The following is a 19,834-nucleotide window of genomic DNA, read 5'->3' on the forward strand; positions in this document are numbered from 1 at the left end:
AATACAATTAGTTGAAGTAGGTTAGGTTAGGTTAGACATAAACTACTATAAAATAATTTAAATAGAACTTTCCTAACTACTTGTAGTTAATAGAAAAACAGAAAAAATTAAATTAAAATAAAATAAAACAATAGGAAATAAATTAAAACAAATCAAAATAAAAAAGTAAAGCAAAATAAAAAAAAAATTATATGAAATCAACGAAAAATAATATAAAATTAACTAGCTCAGCACGGCACGCTCTGCTGCGCCCGATAATGTTATGTTGGACAAAAGTACTTTTAATTTGGAAATTTCTGCCTTATTTCTGTTGAAAATGTATTCCAATTTTCCTGGGGATTTTTCTACTCTTATTTTAACCCCAATAAATAAAAGTTCTGTTTAAGGGTGTGGTGGATCCCCAGAGTCTTGGTCTCAAAAGTGGAAGTCAATTTTGTGCTCTACTCCCAAAGACCTTTCATTTAAAATCCATACTGCCACGCTTGGCAAATATGTTTCATTTGAGGGGTTTTTGGGGGTGGGTTGACCCACGAAACAATTAGTCCCACACCTGGATATCAGATTCGCTTTGTACTCTCAAATACCTTTAAATTGATACCCATGTAGTGATTGGTCTATAAATCCGTATGGCGGGCACCCCACCTCAGATTCTGTTACCAAATTTTTGGATCTTAGGTTAATGTAGGTGTACCAACAAAACTTCGCTTAAATTACCCTACCCATCTTCGATATCTGGTGTTTTTTGAAATTATTGTTAAGACCCGTCGTAGAGTGGGAAAGTTAAAAAATAATACCGCAAACAACTGTAACGAAGTTATAACGAAGATAAATGCTGTATGATCAATTTTGACCACTCTGCCCTCTTTCTGTTCATTTTAGCTTCTCCAAATCAGCGCCATTTACTGACTGTTTTCATTTGGATCAACTAAATCCATTTGAAACCAGCCAGTAGATGACGCTATCTTAAATGTTAGTGCAACTACTCGCTTCGAGTGGCTTAACTCCTATAACATTGATCATCATGTGGTAGTCATCATTAGATAAATAGTCATCATTGGATCTTTTTATACCCACCATCAAAGGATGGGGGTATATTCATTTTGTCATTCCGTTTGCAACACATCGAAATATCCATTTCCGACCCTATAAAGTATATATATTCTTGATCAGCGTAAAAATCTAAGACGGTCTAGCCATGTACTTCCGTCTGTCCGTCTGTCTGTTGAAATCACGCTACAGTCTTTAAAAATAGAGATATTGAGCTTAAACTTTGCACAAATTCTTTTTTGTCCATAAGCAGGTAAAGTTCGAAGATGGGCTATATCGGACTATATCTTGACATAGCCCCCATATAGACCGATCGGCCGACTTAGGGTCTTAGGCCCATAAAAGCCACATTTATTCTCCGATTTTGCTGAAATTTGGGACAGTGAGTTATGTTAGGCCCCTCGACGTCCTTCGTCAATTTGGCCCAGATTGGTTCAGGTTTGGATATAGCTGCCATATAGACCGATCCTCCGATTTAGGGTCTTAGGCCCGTAAAAGCATCTTTTATTATCCGATATTGCTGAAATTTGGGACAGTGAGTTGTGTTAGGCCTTCTGACATCCTTCTTCAATTTGGCCAAGATCGGTCCAGATTTGGATATAGCTGCGATATAGACCGATCTTTCGATTTAAGGTTTTGGCGCCATTAAAAGCGAATTTATTTTTCGATTTCGCCGAAATTTGGGACAGTGAGTTGTGTTAGGCTTTTCGGCATCCGTGTCGTATATGGTTCAGATCGGTTTATTTTTCGATATAGCTACTAAAAATACCAACATTTGGTTATACTCAACAGAACAATGGCATGTACTCATTAGTATTTGGTCCAAATCCGAAAAATTTCGATATAACTGCTATGAGACATAAGGTATGCAACTTTCACCGGATTTTGATGAAAGGTGGTTTACATATAAACCCGAGGTGGTGGGTATCCAAAGTTCGGCCCGGCCGAACTTTCAAATAAAATTGCCATATTAATCGATTTTCTGTGGTAAATAACTAAATAGTTTAAAATTTTTGAACACAAAAGTGTTGCCCAGCAGCACGTCGTTTGGTCTTGTCTATCGATGAGCTAAAAATGGTTGCAATCCTAACGTTAAGGTTTGCAACTCCTCCTATCACGCTGAACGTCATAATTTTTAGGGTATGGCGGTGTACATTTGTTTGTGTTCCCACACATTAATTAAATCACACAGTGTGTTAGGTCATTATGATTGATCGTGAGGTAGTGGTTTGAGGTGAGGTAGTCCGCTAGATATATGAGCAGAACGAAGATATCAGATTCGTAGTCCACAACCCTGTGAAGGCCACCGTAGCGCAGAGGTTAGCATGTCCGCCTATGACGCTGAACGCCTGGGTTCGAATCCTGGCGAGACCATCAGAAAAAATTGTCAGCGGTGGTTTTCCCCTCCTAATGCTGGCAACATTTGTGAGGTACTATGCCATGTAAAACTTCTCTCCAAAGAGGTGTCGCTCTGTGGCAAGCCGTTCGGACTCGGCTTTAAAAAGGAAGCCCCTATCATTGAGCTTAAACTTGAATAGGACTGCATACATTAATATGTGAGAATTTTGCTCCTGTTCCTTAGTGGAATGTTCATGTTCAAATTTGCATTTGCAGTCCACATCCTTATATCTTTTATTTAACCACATATTGCCATGATTGGTGGACCCAACTTCAAATACCATATTCGTATTCTACTCTCCAATACCTTTCATTTGATACCCATATTGTCCCGATCGGTCAACCTTGATTTTGGGTGGTGCTTTTAGGGTCCGCACCCTCCCAATATCAACAAATTATATAGCCTATTCCTCCTTCCTGACCATATTTGTAATCTACTCCCGAATACCTTCCATTTGAAGAGGTTTTGGAGTTGGGGCAGCCCCCTATGTACTTGGACCCAAATTTTGATATCAAGTATGCATTTTACTTCCAAATGCCACTATTATTTTTGAGGTAAGGGGGAGGGCCCGCCCCGACCCCTTGGAGATATCAAAAAATTATATGGCCTATTGTTTCTTCCGGATCACTCCCCACAATCCTTGAAAATTTGAAAAAAATCGGTTCATCCGTTTTTGAGTCTATACGGAACAAGCAAATTTACAAACACACAAACACAAATTCATTTATATATATATAGAAGATAGATAGATAGACTTTTCCAACAACAATAATAATACTAGTAATAATATAAATATTAAGAATAAAAATACCGAGGTGAAAGATGATTTTATATTAAAAATTGTAGCATACAATGTCCATGGGTTAGCCAGCAAAAATCTTCATCAGAGTTTTTACGAATATATAAAAAACTTTCATATTTTTATACTTTCCGAAACACATGTCGAATTGAAAAATCAAGAAAACTATACGAAAAAATTTAAAAATTTCAAAATCTATTGGAAAGCCGCATCCAGAAACTATCTAAGAGGGAGAGGTATAGGTGGTCAGTTATATGGTGTGAGAAACGATTTGGAAGAAGAAGGTTTTAAACATTCACTACTACAATGGGAAAACCAGGATGTGATTCGGTGTGAATTAAATGCAACAATGTTCGAGATAATACCTGTGTATCTGAGAGGCGTAAACTGGGAAGCAGATTTTAATGGATTGAAAGCTACTATAGCGAGTAACGATAGCCTTAAAATTGTTATCGGTGACCATAATATCCGGATAGGCGAGGAACAAGACTTGCCCGAGGAAATTGCGGAAAGATATACTCGAAAGTCTGAAGACAAAACGAGCAGTGCAAATGGGAAAAAATTCATCGAATTCTGCAATGGAAATGGGTTAGTAGTTTTGAATGGCAGAACCTCAGGAGATGAAGATGGAAAGTTTACTTTTGGAAATAGAAACGGTAGTTCAGTAATCGATTTGGCTGTCGTATCTTTGGATATTATGCCCTACGTGTATAAATTTGAAGTTGAAGATAAAATTTGGTCCGACCATTTCCCAATTGTGCTAACAATAAAGATACCTCGTACTTCAGGACGGGGAAAGCAAAAAAGTAAACTCTTGCCGAAATTAATATGGAGGGAGGCAAATAAAATTGTCTATCAAAATGCTCTAATTCGTGAAACAAAAAATTTACCCGCAAATCCAGATATGGAAATGTTTATCAAAGCTATCAACGATTCATACCCGAAACAGTCAACCAGAAAAAATGGGCGTTTCAAAGAAAGTTGGTTCGACCAGGAGTGCTTAAAAAGCAGAGTCAAGACCATGAAATAACTTGGTTTATACAGAAAAACTGGAAATATAGTCAACAGAACTGAGTACATCCAGCAGAAGAAATGTTATGAAAAGTTGTGCAGGCGGAAAAAACTTGAATATAACCAGAAAATTGAGCTCAGAATTGACATGGTGACAGACAGTAAATCTTGGTGGAGATTAGCCAAAGAAATAAGACAAAGAGACAATGATTGCAGTTGTAGTATTCCGGCGCTAGCCTTAAAAGATTATTTTGAGCCCCTATTAATCCCAAAATCCAATATCGTCGACATATCCTACGCCCCCTATTTTGTTTTTGATAGAGACTTAGATAGAGATTTCACTCTTCAAGAAATCAAGTTCTTATTGAATACCCTCAAATCAAATAAGGCACCCGGAGAGGACCGAGTCCCGTACGAGTTTTTTGTACACGCACCAGAGGAGTTCTTAGTTGCACTATGCAATGCTTTTACCAAAATTCTAAATGGCTACGACGACTTTAAAACATTTCGCTCCGGTGTCATATTTCCAATTCACAAGAAAGGAAATATCAATGATGTAAGAAACTATAGAGGTATCACATTCATGAACTGTGTTGGGAAGCTGATGATAGGAATGATGAACAATAGAATCACTGAATGGGTAAACAAACACAAAGTATTAAATGAGTACCAGGCGGGCTTTAGAAGAGGCTATTCCACCATAGACAATATATTTAATTTGATGGCAATAATTAACATAAAGTTAAGTGAGAACAGAAAAGTCTACGCATTTTTCGTCGACTTTAAAGCCGCCTTTGATAGAGTGCCGAGGCAGCTTCTGATATTCAAACTACATGAGATTGGACTTTCTTCGAAAATAGTGAAGTTTATAGAAAATATTTATATCGAAACTAAGTCAGCTGTGTGGACCGGTACAGGATTATCGGACTACTTCAACACTACTACTGGAGTAAAACAAGGGTGTTTACTATCGCCTATGCTCTTCTCAATATACCTAAATGATCTACACGATTATCTCGAAGGAGGCCTTTTTGTGGACGATATAAATTTGCGCGTCCTAATGTACGCGGACGACATTGTTATATTGGCTGATGATCCAAACACTCTGCAAAGAATGATAAAAAGGCTGGAAATGTACTGTAAAAAATGGGGTATGGAAGTAAACCAAGTCAAATCGGAGATTATGGTGTTCAGGAATGGAGGGCGCCTTGCCGCAAGCGAAAAATGGTTGTACAATGATGAGATAATACGAGTTGTAAACGAATATAAATACCTTGGTTTAACGTTGACCCCGAAATTATCATTTTCAAAGCACTTATCTCAAAAAGAAGTAGCGGCTAAAGTGTCGATTAACTCAACATGGAAAAATTTTATTTCAAAACCCGCCGTATCTTTGAAAGCAAAATGGAAAATGTTCCTTTCGGTTTGCCGCTGCATTCATAGTTATGGAGCCGAAGTCTGGGGAAACTCATACTTTGAGGATGTGGACAAACTTTATCGTTATTTTATCAAACGTGTATTGAGACTACCGGAATGTACACCGAATTATATAGTAGCTTTGGAAACCGGATACGAACCCGGATACATACACACGTATTCTTTACATTTATCATATTTATCAAAGTTGCTGTTTAAGCTTGAAGATTACAGACTTCCACACATCCTTGCATTAAAACTATCCGAAAAAAACCTAGCCTGGTTTAAAGATTATAGAGTCCAACTTTCATCCTATAACATTGATAATAGAAACATTATGCTTGACCAGACATGTTGGCATGGTGTAAGTCAAGAACTCCTTTACAAAATTACAGAAAATGCCTATAACTCACATATCCAAAAAGCTCAAGAAAGCGAACGGCGTGGATACAAATACCTTGATTTTAATATAGGGGTTTACTATTGCAATGAAAAATTTACCTTGGAACAAATTTCACTTATAATGAAAGCAAGAGGTGACCTTTTCCCACTAAATGGAAATAAATATGGGCCGGATGTCGACCAACGATGCTCATTGTGTAATTCAGGGGAAGTTGAGTCTTTAGACCACTTTATATGCAGATGCCCAGTACTAAACGGGATACGAATAAAATATTTCAACCAATCATCATTGGAGCGAAATGACTTAATATATATACTGAACGGGTGTGAAGATTTTTGCTGGCTTACTTTATGCAATTATTTGAAGAAAGCGATTGCTTACAGAAAAACTTTAATAGAGGAATTTAATTATTAATCAAAACTATTATACTCATTCTTCCAGCAGACGGTTTATACATAAACCACGCTGTGACATTCTTTATTAATTTAGTATTATTATACTGCAAATTGAAATAATTTTTGTAACGTTATATGAAATAAAGAACATTGAATTGAATTGAATTGAATAGATAGATAGACCCGGCCTATACGGGATAACAATGAGTACCACACAGGCTGGAACTTTGAGCTCCGAAATGTGTGGTGTCCATCGTTACCACGGGAAGCTTAGCTGAAAGCTTCCACAGGTTGCGGTTGGTGGAAAGCTTCGTTTTTATGCGAAGTAGCTGCAAATGCGGCCGCGATTTTCGAGAGGAGAGTCTCAGTGAGGAGTCGTGTGGCAATGGCTCTAAATTAAATACTGAGGGCCAATGATACTCGAGATGACAAGGCGTGTTATTGGCGCCTTCAAATAAACATGGCCATTGTTTATTTGAAGGCGCCAATAATATCAGCGTCTGTTCGCAGTTAGGGTCGGCTGGAGGCGAGCGTCGGATTTTGCAGCAAGCGGCTCACCAAAACGAGGGATACATGTGCAATCCCACAAAACCCATGCGGTTGGGGCGCTGGGCCAGTAACCCGCCCCCTGAAAACTATGATAAACAAAGGAATAGTAAAAAAATATTCGCTAAACCACATGGCTGTCACCCGATCAAAACACGAGGAACAAACACAACACACTGCAGCGGCATAAACCACTCGACTGACCCAACTGCTTGATGAAAGCACTCCTTGTTCCGATGATATAATGGCGCAGTGGCAAAGTATTGCCACTCCATGGAAAATGCCGCGAAATCCGTACTTGGGTACCAGAAGCCTCCTTCAAAAAATCCATGGTACGACCAAGAGTGTTGAGATGCTACTGAAGCCAAGAATGCGTCATATAGAGCAACCCTGCAATCAGTGGCAACTCTCCAGATGATGGAGAGGTATCGGGAGAAAAGAAGAGAGGAGAAACGTCTATTACTCAGAAAGAAAAAAGAAATGGAATGAAGTCCAGAAATTTAACCAAAGAATTAAACATCAAACCAATGGCTTTGGTGCAGGCACACCCTGCTGCAGAGATAAAGAAGGAAATCTGGTAACTGACAGAGATAGCATGCTGAGGATATGGAAATAACATTTTACCCAACTGCTAGTGTCCGACGTTGGCGGCGAAAAGGATACCGCAGAACCATTCTTTGATAATGGTATAAAATGTTTACCTCCTAGTCAGAATGAGGTCCAAGAAGCAGTGACCCGATTAAAAAACAACAAGGCAGCAGGAGCCGATGGGTTAACCGCGGAACTATTTAAGACTGGAAGCGACACGCTGAAAAAACGTATGCATCAGCTTATCTGCGTAATCTGTCTAGAAGAACGCATACCTGATGAGTTTAACATCAGCAAACTATTGGGTTGCCAAACAAGTAATTGCGGATTTTTCACACAGTCGGCGTTGACAAATTTTTTCACAGCTTGTGACTCTGTAATTGCATTCTTTCTTCTGTCAGTTATCAGCTGTTACTTTTAGCTTGCTTTAGAAAAAAAGTGTAAAAATGTATATTTGATTAAAGTTCACTCTAAGTTTTTTGTTAAAAATGCATTTACTTTCTTTTAAAAAATCCGCAATTACTTTTTGGGCAACCCAATATGTCCCGTACACAAGAAAGAATCGAAAGAGAGTCAGTCATAATGGGTCTGGCAGTAAATGAAGATAAGACGAAATGGATGGTTTCAACTCCCAAAACGCCTTGTACAACCGATCAGATAAAGAAAATGGAGAAAGTTGGGAACCACAAGTTTGAGATAGTCAGTAACTTTATCTACCTCGGCACCGCCGTAACCAAAACAAATGACACCAGTTTTGAGATAAAGCAAAGAATGGTAATGGCAAAAAGATGCTACTTTGGATTAAGTAAGCAGTTTAGAATCAAGACCACCTCTCGACAGACGAAGATTACAGTATACAAGTCACTGAAACTACCCGTGTTGTTAAATGGATCTGAGGCACGGGTACTTGTGCAAGCAGATGAGACAGTGCTTGGAGTATTTGAGAGAAAGATTCTTCGTAAAATATATGGACCAGTTTGGGTTAGTGGAGATATAGCCGACGTACGAACCACGAGCTTTATGACGACGATACCATAGTTACACGCATGAAAATACAACGGCTGCGTTGGCTAGGTCATGTTGTTATAATTGATGAAGAAGCTCCAGCAAAGAAGTATTTTTACGGCAAACACGGTGGTACACGTATACCGGGAAGACCAAAAGCCCGATGGAAAGATCAAGTGGTGGTAGACACTCCGAAACTTGGTGTCGGAGGTTTTAGAATGAGCGCAGAAAATCTAGTTGAAATTTTCAAGATTTTGGGATATCTGTTCTCCATCGCAGCATGTTTGGAATATAATTATAAGGAAAGTTGTTATGCGTTCTAATACCACTTGTTTGTGTGTTCCTTATAGACCCAAAACTTCTGAACTGATTTTCATGAAATTTTCACTGATGTTGCACAATGATCCCGTGGTGAAAATGGGGTACTACATTTTTGATATCCCCCCTAATTTTCGGAAACGCCAGATCTCGGTGATGGATGGTGCTATTTAAGCGAAATTAGGTATCTTAATTTCGGATGGGGTACCTAAGAGCCGCCCACCCCAAAACCTACCAAACATATATTTAGACCAATCACGACAATATGGGACTCAAATGGAAGGTATTTAGGATAATAAAACGGTGGGGACCACCCCAAGACTCAAAACACTCCTAAATCGGACATATTCACCGACCACAGCAATATGGGGCTCAAATTAAAGGTATTTGCAAGAAGAATACGTATCTGATTTTCAAATGTAGGATCATGTTTCTGAGCGTCCACTCCTTCCCCAAACAGGTCCTATTTACTGGCCATGGCAATATGGGGCTTAAATAAAAGGTATTTAAGTGTAGAAATTATATCTGAAATCCAAAAGTGGGGCCAAGTGTTTGTGGGGCCGCCCCTCTCTAAAACACCCCCAAAGACGACAAATTTACGACCATAGCTGCCGGTCGCACGCACCGGTTGCCATGGCAGCCGTTTGTACGTCCCGGATTGACCCAATGGACTCCTCATCGGCAAGGGCTCCCGCCTCAGTGTACGTGTTCGTCTTTTTTCGTCATGTGGGAGGCACATCCCGGAGTGCCTTCTCCGCAAGCTTCTGGTCCTTGCCAGGATTGAAAAGAACCCCGGACCCCGGTTCTGTTTGGTTTGCCAGAACCGCCTCGGTCATCGATCGGTGTCGGTGAGGTGTAACCGGTGCATGGAGTAGGTACATTTCCGATCTTGCTCTGGCTACGTAAGGATCGCTCAAGGAATGGAGGTGTGGGATTGGCCTTCGTAATACACCATTCCGTACCATATAGTCCTATCTCGCCTGCGCTTGGCGCTAGTGACCCCTACATGGAATGCATTGGGATAGAAGTCAGGTCCGGTACTGTCGAGATAGAGCTATACAACGTGTACATTCCGCCAGTTGGTAGCTGTGTCCCGGCCCGGCTATCTGGCCATAATCGTCTAGTTCTAGGGGACTTTAATGCGAATCACACGTCATGGCATTCTTCTCTAGGTAACGATCAGCGTGGCATAGCTTTGGCAGAGCAGATTGAAAGCTCCAGTTTTACACGGTGTATGAGGATGCCTCCACTAAGATTACGAGGAGGTGCAGCAGCTCGCCAGACATCATCCATTGCATCCCCAAGCCGTCATCTCTTTGGGGTCAGACCACCTCCCCATAATTCTCACCATCGACCAACCATCCGACTTGATAACCTCTGAGCGCCGGACGTTTATCAATCATAAGAAGGCCGATTGGGCTGGCTTCAGAGAGTATGCCAATCGCCGCTTCAGTGAACTGTGCTTGTGGCCGAGAGGAAATTCCGAGACATCATTAACGCAGCAGCCCTAGCTTTATACCAGCCGGTCGAATACCTCAAGTGCGGCCCAATTTCCCGGCGCAAGCGGTGGTACTCGCAGACGAGCTTCATGGGATTTGTGGTATGGACCCCGCTAACCCCAGAATCAGCGAGCTAAATCTGGAAATAAACAGGGTTGTCAACGAACATAAGAGGAATTTGTGGCTGGAACACTTAGAGCAATGTTACTTAGGCACCGGTGTAGGCAAACAGTGATCTACTGTTAATTTACTCTCGAACTCTGGTAGACGGGATGACAGGATCTCAGTCACTTTTGGCGAAATAACCGTGACTGATCCGAAGAGATGTGCCAGGTTGTTCAACCGTCAGTTTATTGTGCATCCCGAGAAAGAACGCCGTATTCGTGGTCTCCGAGCCGATGAACAGACATCACAATTTACCGTTGGCGAAGTTACGAATGTCATTCGTGGCGCCAAATCATCTAAGGCGTTGGGCCCCGACGGAATCTCTACATTGATGTTGAAGAATCTGGATTCACTTGGAGTTGAGTACCTTACCACTGTCCTCAACCTGTATTTGAACACTCTTATAGTTCCCGATGTCTGGGAAATCGGAAAATGGGAGTGATCACGCTACTGAAGCCTGGAAAGGACCCGAGTTTGGGGGAGTAGTAAAGACCGATCTCCTTTCTCTCACCAGTGGCAAAGACGCTTGAGGCATTACTCCTCCCGAGGAAACAGGGAGTTCTCCAAGGTGGTATGATATCTCCGGCACTGTTTAACCTCTACCTATCCTCCATTCCACCCCCCTCCAGACGGCATAGAGATCGTATCATATGCGGACGATTGTACGATCATGGCATCAGGCCCCCACCCATTGATGACATCTGCGATAGGTTGAACGTCTACTTCAACGAACTTGACTCATATTTCGCTGCAAGAAATCTGAAGATATCCGCCACCAAATCTTCAGCCACATTGTTCACTACAAATACGCGTGAGGTGAATACTGAGCTGACTGTGATGGTCGATGGAGAAATGATTCCGACCCAAAATACTTGGCGTCACATTTGACAGCTCTTACACATTCTCTCCACATGCCACAGCAATCTGCGATAAAGTCAAAAGTAGAAACAAGGTCCTCAAGTCACTTGCTGGCAGCACTTGGGGTGCAGACAAAGAAACCTTGCTGACCACGTACAAAGCAATTGGTCGGTCTGTGGTAAGTTATGCAGGGTGATCTCGTCAACTTTGTGACACGCAGTGGAAAAATATTCAGATCTGTCAGAATGCCGCCCTCCAAACTGCGACGGCCTGTCTCCTCAGTTCTCATGTGCCAAAATCTTCAGCCACATTGTTCACTACAAATACGCGTGAGGTGAATACTGAGCTGACTGTGATGGTCGATGGAGAAACGTTTCCGACCCAAAATACTTGGCGTCACATTTGACAGCTCTTACACATTCTCTCCACATGCCACAGCAATCTGCGATAAAGTCAAAAGTAGAAACAAGGTCCTCAAGTCACTTGCTGGCAGCACTTGGGGTGCAGACAAAGAAACCTTGCTGACCACGTACAAAGCAATTGGTCGGTCTGTGGTAAGTTATGCAGGGTGATCTCGTCAACTTTGTGACACGCAGTGGAAAAATATTCAGATCTGTCAGAATGCCGCCCTCCAAACTGCGACGGCCTGTCTCCTCAGTTCTCATGTGCGAAGACATAACTACATGCAATCTAAGAAATACCTTTTGGTCTGTTATCACAGAGACCATTCATTCGATGGAGAAACGTTTCCGACCCAAAATACTTGGCGTCACATTTGACAGCTCTTACACATTCTCTCCACATGCCACAGCAATCTGCGATAAAGTCAAAAGTAGAAACAAGGTCCTCAAGTCACTTGCTGGCAGCACTTGGGGTGCAGACAAAGAAACCTTGCTGACCACGTACAAAGCAATTGGTCGGTCTGTGGTAAGTTATGCAGGGTGATCTCGTCAACTTTGTGACACGCAGTGGAAAAATATTCAGATCTGTCAGAATGCCGCCCTCCAAACTGCGACGGCCTGTCTCCTCAGTTCTCATGTGCGAAGACATAACTACATGCAATCTAAGAAATACCTTTTGGTCTGTTATCACAGAGACCATTCAAATCATAATCATCAGGAGACAAAGATCCTACCAGTGCGAAGACATAACTACATGCTATCTAAGCAATACCTTTTGGTCTGTTATCGCAGAGACCATTCAAATCATAATCTTGTGGATAGATATCCACCGCCCAGAAGCCTTAAGGTAGATCTACAATATATGATTTAGAGCGCGAGTTCAGCGCTACAAGAGAGAACCTCTAGATCAAGCGGCATATCAAGCAGGTCTAAACAACATTCATGCAGACACGGTAGCAGATGTGGTAATTGGATACCGGGTGAATGTAGTCCTTGGAGAACGACCTCCCATTGACCAACCACTGCACCTGAAGAAATCGACCTCCCCGGCAAACCAGAGTAGTTCTGGCTCAATAACGTTCCGGCAGACGCAGCCTCCTCAATTCCTACAGTGCTAGGATTGATGCCAATGTGCAAAATGTATGTCCCGATTGAAACCAGGGACCGCACGATACACGTCACCTGTTTAACTGATCAGCCAGACCCACTCGACTCAGACCCAGATCCCTGTGGATGCACCCCATCTTTGTCGCAGAGTACCTGGGTCTTGACACTCAACAGAATCAAGCAGACGAAAGATAGAACACAATAAACTGCAACAACAACAACCATAGCTGAAATGAAAGTTCTTTGGGAGTAAAGCACGAATTAGATACCAAAATTCGGGAAAAGAGTCTATGGGGCCACCCCACACCCATAACACAACCCACATAAGACGTATTTGTTGACCGTTCCAATATGGGGCTGTAATAAGAGATATATATTTTCAGGGCCAAGTCAGTGAATGTCCGCCCCATCTCCCAAAACACCTGCCAAACTGGTCATTTTTACTAACTATGGAAATATGGGGCTTAAATGAAAAGAATTTGGAATTAGACCTCGAATATTTGGTACCAACTGCCAAAGGGACGTCCTACCCCCATAACAATCCCCAAGTATGTCGTCATTGTTCACCATGACAATTTGGGTCTTAAAGGGTAGGTTGTAAAGCACACATCTGAATTTGAACAGGGTTTCACAAGCGCAACAGAAAACAAATCATATCTAACTTTAAATCGAACTTATCCAACAATACCAATAGCAACAAACACAAACATCTTTTGCAAAACTCTTTTGCTCTTCGCACGGCGATCGCTCAACGTTTAATGCTGCCATTGATGTTTTTGTGTACAGACAGTGATTCCTATACCACATGCGACGTGCCTTTCGTTTGGTTTGTCTGTTTGCTTTTTTTCTTTTTTATGCACACTATTTTGTCATTCCGTTTGCAACACATCGAAATATCCATTTCCGACCCTATATTCTTGATCAGCGCAAAAATCTAAGACGATCTAGCTTTATCCGTCCGTCTGTCTGTTGAAATCACGCTACTGTCTTTTAAAATAGAGATATTGAGCTGAAACTTTGCATAGATTCTCTTTTTGTCCATAAGCAGTTAAGTTCGAAGATGGGCTATATCAGACTATATATTGACTATAGCCCCCACAGAGACCGATCCGCCGATTTAGGGTCGTAGACCCATAAAAGACTCTTTTATTATCCGATTTTGCTGAAATTTGAGACAGTGAGTTGTGTTATGCCCTTCGACATCATTCTTCAATTTGGCTCAGATCGGTCCAGATTTGGATATAGCAGCCATATGGTCCGATCTCTCGATTTAAGGTTTTGGGCCCATGAAAGGTGCATTTATTGTCCGATGTTGAAATTTGGGACAGTGAGTTGCATTGGGCCCATTGTCTGCCCTCTTCAATTTGGCTCTGATCGGTTCAGATTTGGATATAGCTGTCATATGAACCCATCTCTCGATTTTAAGTCTTGGCCCCATAAAAGCGAATTTATAATCCGATTTCGCTGAAATTTGACGCAGTGACTTATGTTAGGCTTTTCGACATCCGTGTCGTATATGGTTTAGATCGGCCTATATTTGAATATGGCTACCAAAAAGACCAATATTTTGTTCTACAAAATTGAACAATGACTTGTAATTAATAGACCACTCAGTATCAGTGTGTGGGGGCATAAATTATGCATTTTTTTAAATTTAAATAGCCTTTTTGTTTTTATTTTAGAAAAACGTATAATTAATACCTAAAAAACATTGCCGAGGGATGCATTCTGAATGTTGATTGTCGCATATGGTGAAGCCAACTTGGTCAAAAGCAATGTTTATGGGTGCTATAAAATGGATGTACTTTTGGTAATACTTTTTTTACAGATCTAGCATTCATCTCAACGGTTTGTGTTGTCATCAAGCCAAAACTATATTAAAGCAAAAAACTTATATCTAAATTTTAAAAACTTTGAAATGCACATCACATCATATGGTGAACGAGTTACATTGAAGAAATATTCCATTATGTTCAAATGTATTATGTATTAATTGAAGGATCATCATAAGATTGCAATAGGAGAATTTTTTTTATAACGGATGTGAAATGCTTTCTTCTAGTTTGGTGAAAAAACATTTTCAATTTCGGTGTTCTTTAAACATCCCTTAAATACAGATATTCCAACATTTTGTAAATTTTAACTAGATATAAGTTCCCTTGTATATTTCTAAAATAATGATTTGAGTAAACTAAGCAGTTTAATTTTTCTTGAATTTTAGGGTCACTTTTTATTGAGTGTAATTTTCCGATTTAGGCTATTGGATTCATGCCAAATACAAGCAACTACGTTTCATAGTAGTTGTCTTTGTTGTATGTCGTGGCATGACTTTTGTTTGTGTTGCATCGTCCAATAGATTGTGTCATATTTCGTAACCAATTAAAAGATAATTTTCGTGCGAATGACCTTAGTACTAGGCTTAAGGCAATGTCACTCAATGTAAAATTTATAGCATGCAAAAGAGGGAGTGATATCAGGTCTCCCATATGCCACTTTTTCCTCTTGGAAACGAAAGAGAACAAGCAGCGCACGCCCAAAAAAAAAAAATAAAACCAACCACCGGTAGTGGAAGCCTGACACCAAAGCACATGGCCATGATGTGGTGGTTCGTTTAGTGTTTTGTTTTGCTTATGGATGATATTGTTGTTGTTATTATATGTTGGCTTCCAAAGCGATTTGCGTCGTTCTAAAATTTTCTGTGACTTCGAAGTTGCGTCGTGTTTGTTTCGATTTGCGATTTGCAAAACACAAACAGGAAAGGGGGAACTCCCATTTTAAGATTGCTATTTGATTGTCTAACATTTTCTGACTACGAAGTAGCGTCGTTTTTGTTTCAATTTGCGTCGTTAATGTCAAAGTGATTTTCGGGAAAAAAAGGGGCATTTCCATTTTAGTCTTGTTTATGTGAATGCAGTGTGCTAGTTATTAGTTAAAAAGTCTAAAATTAAATTTGCCGAAAAGAAGTTTAAAAACACAATTGTAATAATGAGTCAGAAAAGAAGGCAAATATTATTAGAGCAAAAAATGGATATTTTAAAGCGCTACAAATCGCGGAAAAAACTGTTAAGATAGGAAGAAGCCTTGGACTTCTCCCAACTACAGTGAGATCAATCTGTACCAGGGACGCTGATAAAATTAAAAAATTTTAAAAAATGGAGTCTCTTCTTAGAGTTTGGATAGAAGATCAAAGCCAGCGGTGAATGCCATTAAGCCAAATGGTAATTCAGAAGAAAGCTTTGTCCTTATTCAACGACCAGGGGCGCTGATAAAATTAAAAAATTTGCTGAATGTGCCTCATCATTGCAACATAAACAAGTCATAAAAATGAGAAGTTCTTTAATGGAAAAAATGGAGTCTCTTCTTAGCGTTTGGATAGAAGATCAAAACCAGCGGCGAATGCCATTAAGCCAAATGGTAATTCAGAAGAAAGCTTTGTCCTTATTCAACGACCTTAAAGAAAAGAGATTTTTGAAGAGTTTGAAGCGATCAGAGGTTGGTTTGATCGTTTCAAAAACCGTGGAACGGTTTATTGCATTGAAGCTGCTAGTGCAGATAATGCAGCTGCAGACAAGTTCAAACTTAATTAAAAGCCATCATTGAAGAAGGTGGTTATTCAGCAAAACAAGTTTTTAACGCAGATGAGAAAGGCCTTTTTTGGAAGCGGTTGCCAGGAAGAACCTACATTTCTAAATCAGAAAAATCTTCCCTTGGATATAAAGTTAGTAAAGACAGACTTACACTTCTCTTAGGAGGAAATGCAGCAGGAGATTTTAAATTTAAACCGTTTTTAATTTATAAATCTGAAAACCCGAGATCTTTTAAAAATGTAAAAGAACGAGCTTCCTGTTTATTGGCGTGCTAACACAAAAGCGTGGATGAATGCATCCTTATTTAAAGATTGGATGGAAAGTTGTGCCGTATCTGAACTTAAAGCTTACTGTTCTTTTCAAAATATTGAGCTTAAAGTCCTTTTGTTATTGGACAATGCACCAAGTCATCCTGTTTATTGTGATGATTATTCCGAAAACATAAAAGTGGTTTTTATGACTCCAAATACCACATCAGTGATACAACCAATGGACCAAGGTGTAATATCCAACTTCAAGTCCTGTTATTTGCGACGAACTTTTAGCCAACTTCTTAAAGCAACTGATGGAGATAGTGTACCCTCAATGAAAGTTTTTTGGAAGAATTATAGCATCAGGATGGCTGTTGAAAATATAATCCAATCGTGGAAGGATGGAAGGAACTTGGCGCCAATTATGGCCCGAATGCATTATCAAAGATATGGAAGAAATTAATGATGTTCCGAGCATTTGTAAAGAACTCGCAGAAACAGCAAGAAATGCTAATTTTGAAGAAATGGAAGAAGAAGACATATGTTAGCTTCTTGTATACGACAAAGAGGTAGATAACGAAAGTTTGATATCAGCTGAGATGAACAATATGCTGGACACACATACACTTGAAGTTGAACCAGAGATTAAAAAGCTTACCACTGCTAAAATCTCTGAATCGATGCAGTTGATAACGCAAGCAATTGAAATTTTTAAAAATAATGATCTGAAGGTGAATGATCTTTAAAGGTGTCTAGAAATGTAACCGAAGCTATTAATCGTTATAAAGAAATTTATTTAAAAAAAAAGCTTTGACAATCCAACAAACCTTAGATAATTTCATAAAAAAATCAGCAAGTTTGCCAAATAAAACTGAGGAAGATTAAATCGACAAACTTAATTTTATATGATGATATCTTATGCTAATGTTAAGATTTTCTTATGAATTTTCGTACATTAATTTAAATAAAACAAAATAGGTTTTCCTTTTCCATTTGCATCTTCGATCATTCAGCTTGTCTCGAAAGAGAAACAAACAAAAAAATACCTTAAAATAAATTTTCTAGCTCAAACAAAGCCATGGAACCCATTCAATAAAAATCAATGTACAATAAATTTATGGATAAACGTGTTTCGGCTTGCGTCGTTTCGATTTGCGTCGCATTTCTTCGGTCCCTATTAGCGACGCAAACCGGGATATTAGTGTACATGTATGGCTGTTGAGATTCAAAATAAAATGTTGCAGAAAAATTAATAAAAGTTGTCGTGGTTTTTTTCGAAAAAGTTTTTGGTTTTCACAATTTTTTTTACTTATTTTATAGAAACAACTTTTACAAGTCTGTTACCCTACGTAAACAATGGTATGCGGCAATAGTGTAACAATCTTTTCGAAATGTTTGCGTTGTGTTTCCCATTATTGGCGTTTATTCAATATGGGGTGTGTAGGAATGGTTCCCTAAGTAAAACAAGTGCTAAACATTATAAAAACAATTGCAATAGAAATGTGATAAAACAAGAGGTGGATGCAAATATTGGCACAGCATTTTCATATCAAATGCCGCATTGTTTTCTGGTTGCCAGCTTCGCAGCTTTGTTCCAAAGTATCAAACTGAGGACTATAAAAGCTCTCTCCAGCGCAATCAACTTCAGTGAAACATTGGAATCTCAAGGAACTGTCTTTCCAGAATGCAGCATTTATCTCTGTTTATATTCATAGCTTCGTCGATAGCCGGCGCAGTATATGGTCAGAACACCGACTATTGCTCTGCCGACATTTGCAGGGCTGGAATCACCCATATTGCCTGTCGTCATACTGGCGTAAGTAAATCTTCCTTTTGGTTGCTGTGTATCCTTAACACTCAAATGTTTTATAGCAATTCTCCTCGGCTTGTCCATCCAGTGCTCGAATGGTAAACCTTGATGATAAACTCAAAAAGGCGATCGTTAATGCACACAACACCAAGCGCAATTTGATTGCTGGTGGCGGTGATGAACGTCATGATCCAGCCTGCCGCATGGCCACCATGCAATGGGATGAGGAATTGGCCAAAATCGCTGCTTACAATGTTCGCCAATGCAAAATGGCGCATGATAAATGTCGCAACACCAACAAATTCAAGTACTCTGGACAAAATTTGGCCTGGATGGGCTTCATGGGCAGTACCAAGGATGTTGACATGTTGACAAAAGCCGTCAATATGTGGTACGATGAAGTCAAGGACAGTAGAATGGAATATATTGACAAATACCCCAAAAGCTATAGTGGACCGTAAATATTGAAACTTGTATGCGAAGCAATTTCTTTAATTGATTTATTTTCTAGGGCGATTGGACATTTCACTGTTATGGTGGCGGATCGCAATATCCGTGTGGGTTGCGCTGCTGCCACCTACCCCGAACCTGGACAACCCTACAATGCTTATTTGGTTGCCTGCAACTATGCCACCACCAACATGATGGACCATCCCATCTATGCCTCCTGTCCTAAAGCAACTACTGGTTGCACCACTGGACCAAACAAAAATTTCCCCAACTTGTGCTCCCCCAAGGAGAAATACGATGTTAACAAATGGTTTTAATTATTTTATGACTAAATGTTGGATACTGTATAATAATATGAGAAATTGTTTTATGTTTATTACAATTGTCAAAAAGTTAAATTTTTGCATTTAAACCACCAGAAATTAAACCAATTAACAAATCAAACCAGGTTTTTATATCGTACATCGCTACTATGGTACAGGGTATTGTAACTTATTGTATTTGTTTGTAACATCTAGAAGGTCTATCTACAATATTTATGTCCGTCTGTATGTCTGTGCATCTCTCCGCCCAGATTCAGATCGTAACTTCCAACCGACGACTTCCACTATGGGTTCGGAATTTGGTTAATTTCGTTTAGATTATTTCAGTTTAGGATATAACTTCAATCTACATTTATGTTCGTCCGATTTTGAATAAATTTCATAGAAATCGGTTTAAATTTAGACATAGCTCTCATAAACATACATGTATCAACCGAACTATCCTTTAAAGGCCGT

The 19,834-nt window shown here is 39.8% G+C and overlaps 1 protein-coding gene across 1 annotated transcript; it reads left to right on the forward strand.

The window, feature by feature from the left end:
- The first annotated feature begins 18,441 nt into the window (after positions 1-18,441).
- Positions 18,442-19,408, forward strand: LOC106093674 (venom allergen 3-like). Its single transcript, NM_001311234.1, is given in 3 exon segments — positions 18,442-18,611; positions 18,668-19,062; positions 19,117-19,408. Coding segments are annotated over 3 exon segments (783 nt in total). The 5' UTR covers positions 18,442-18,479; the 3' UTR covers positions 19,373-19,408.
- Positions 19,409-19,834: the final 426 nt, after the last annotated feature.

This window comes from Stomoxys calcitrans, chromosome 4 (genome assembly GCF_963082655.1).
Source record: "Stomoxys calcitrans chromosome 4, idStoCalc2.1, whole genome shotgun sequence".
Taxonomy (NCBI): Eukaryota; Metazoa; Arthropoda; class Insecta; order Diptera; family Muscidae; genus Stomoxys; species Stomoxys calcitrans.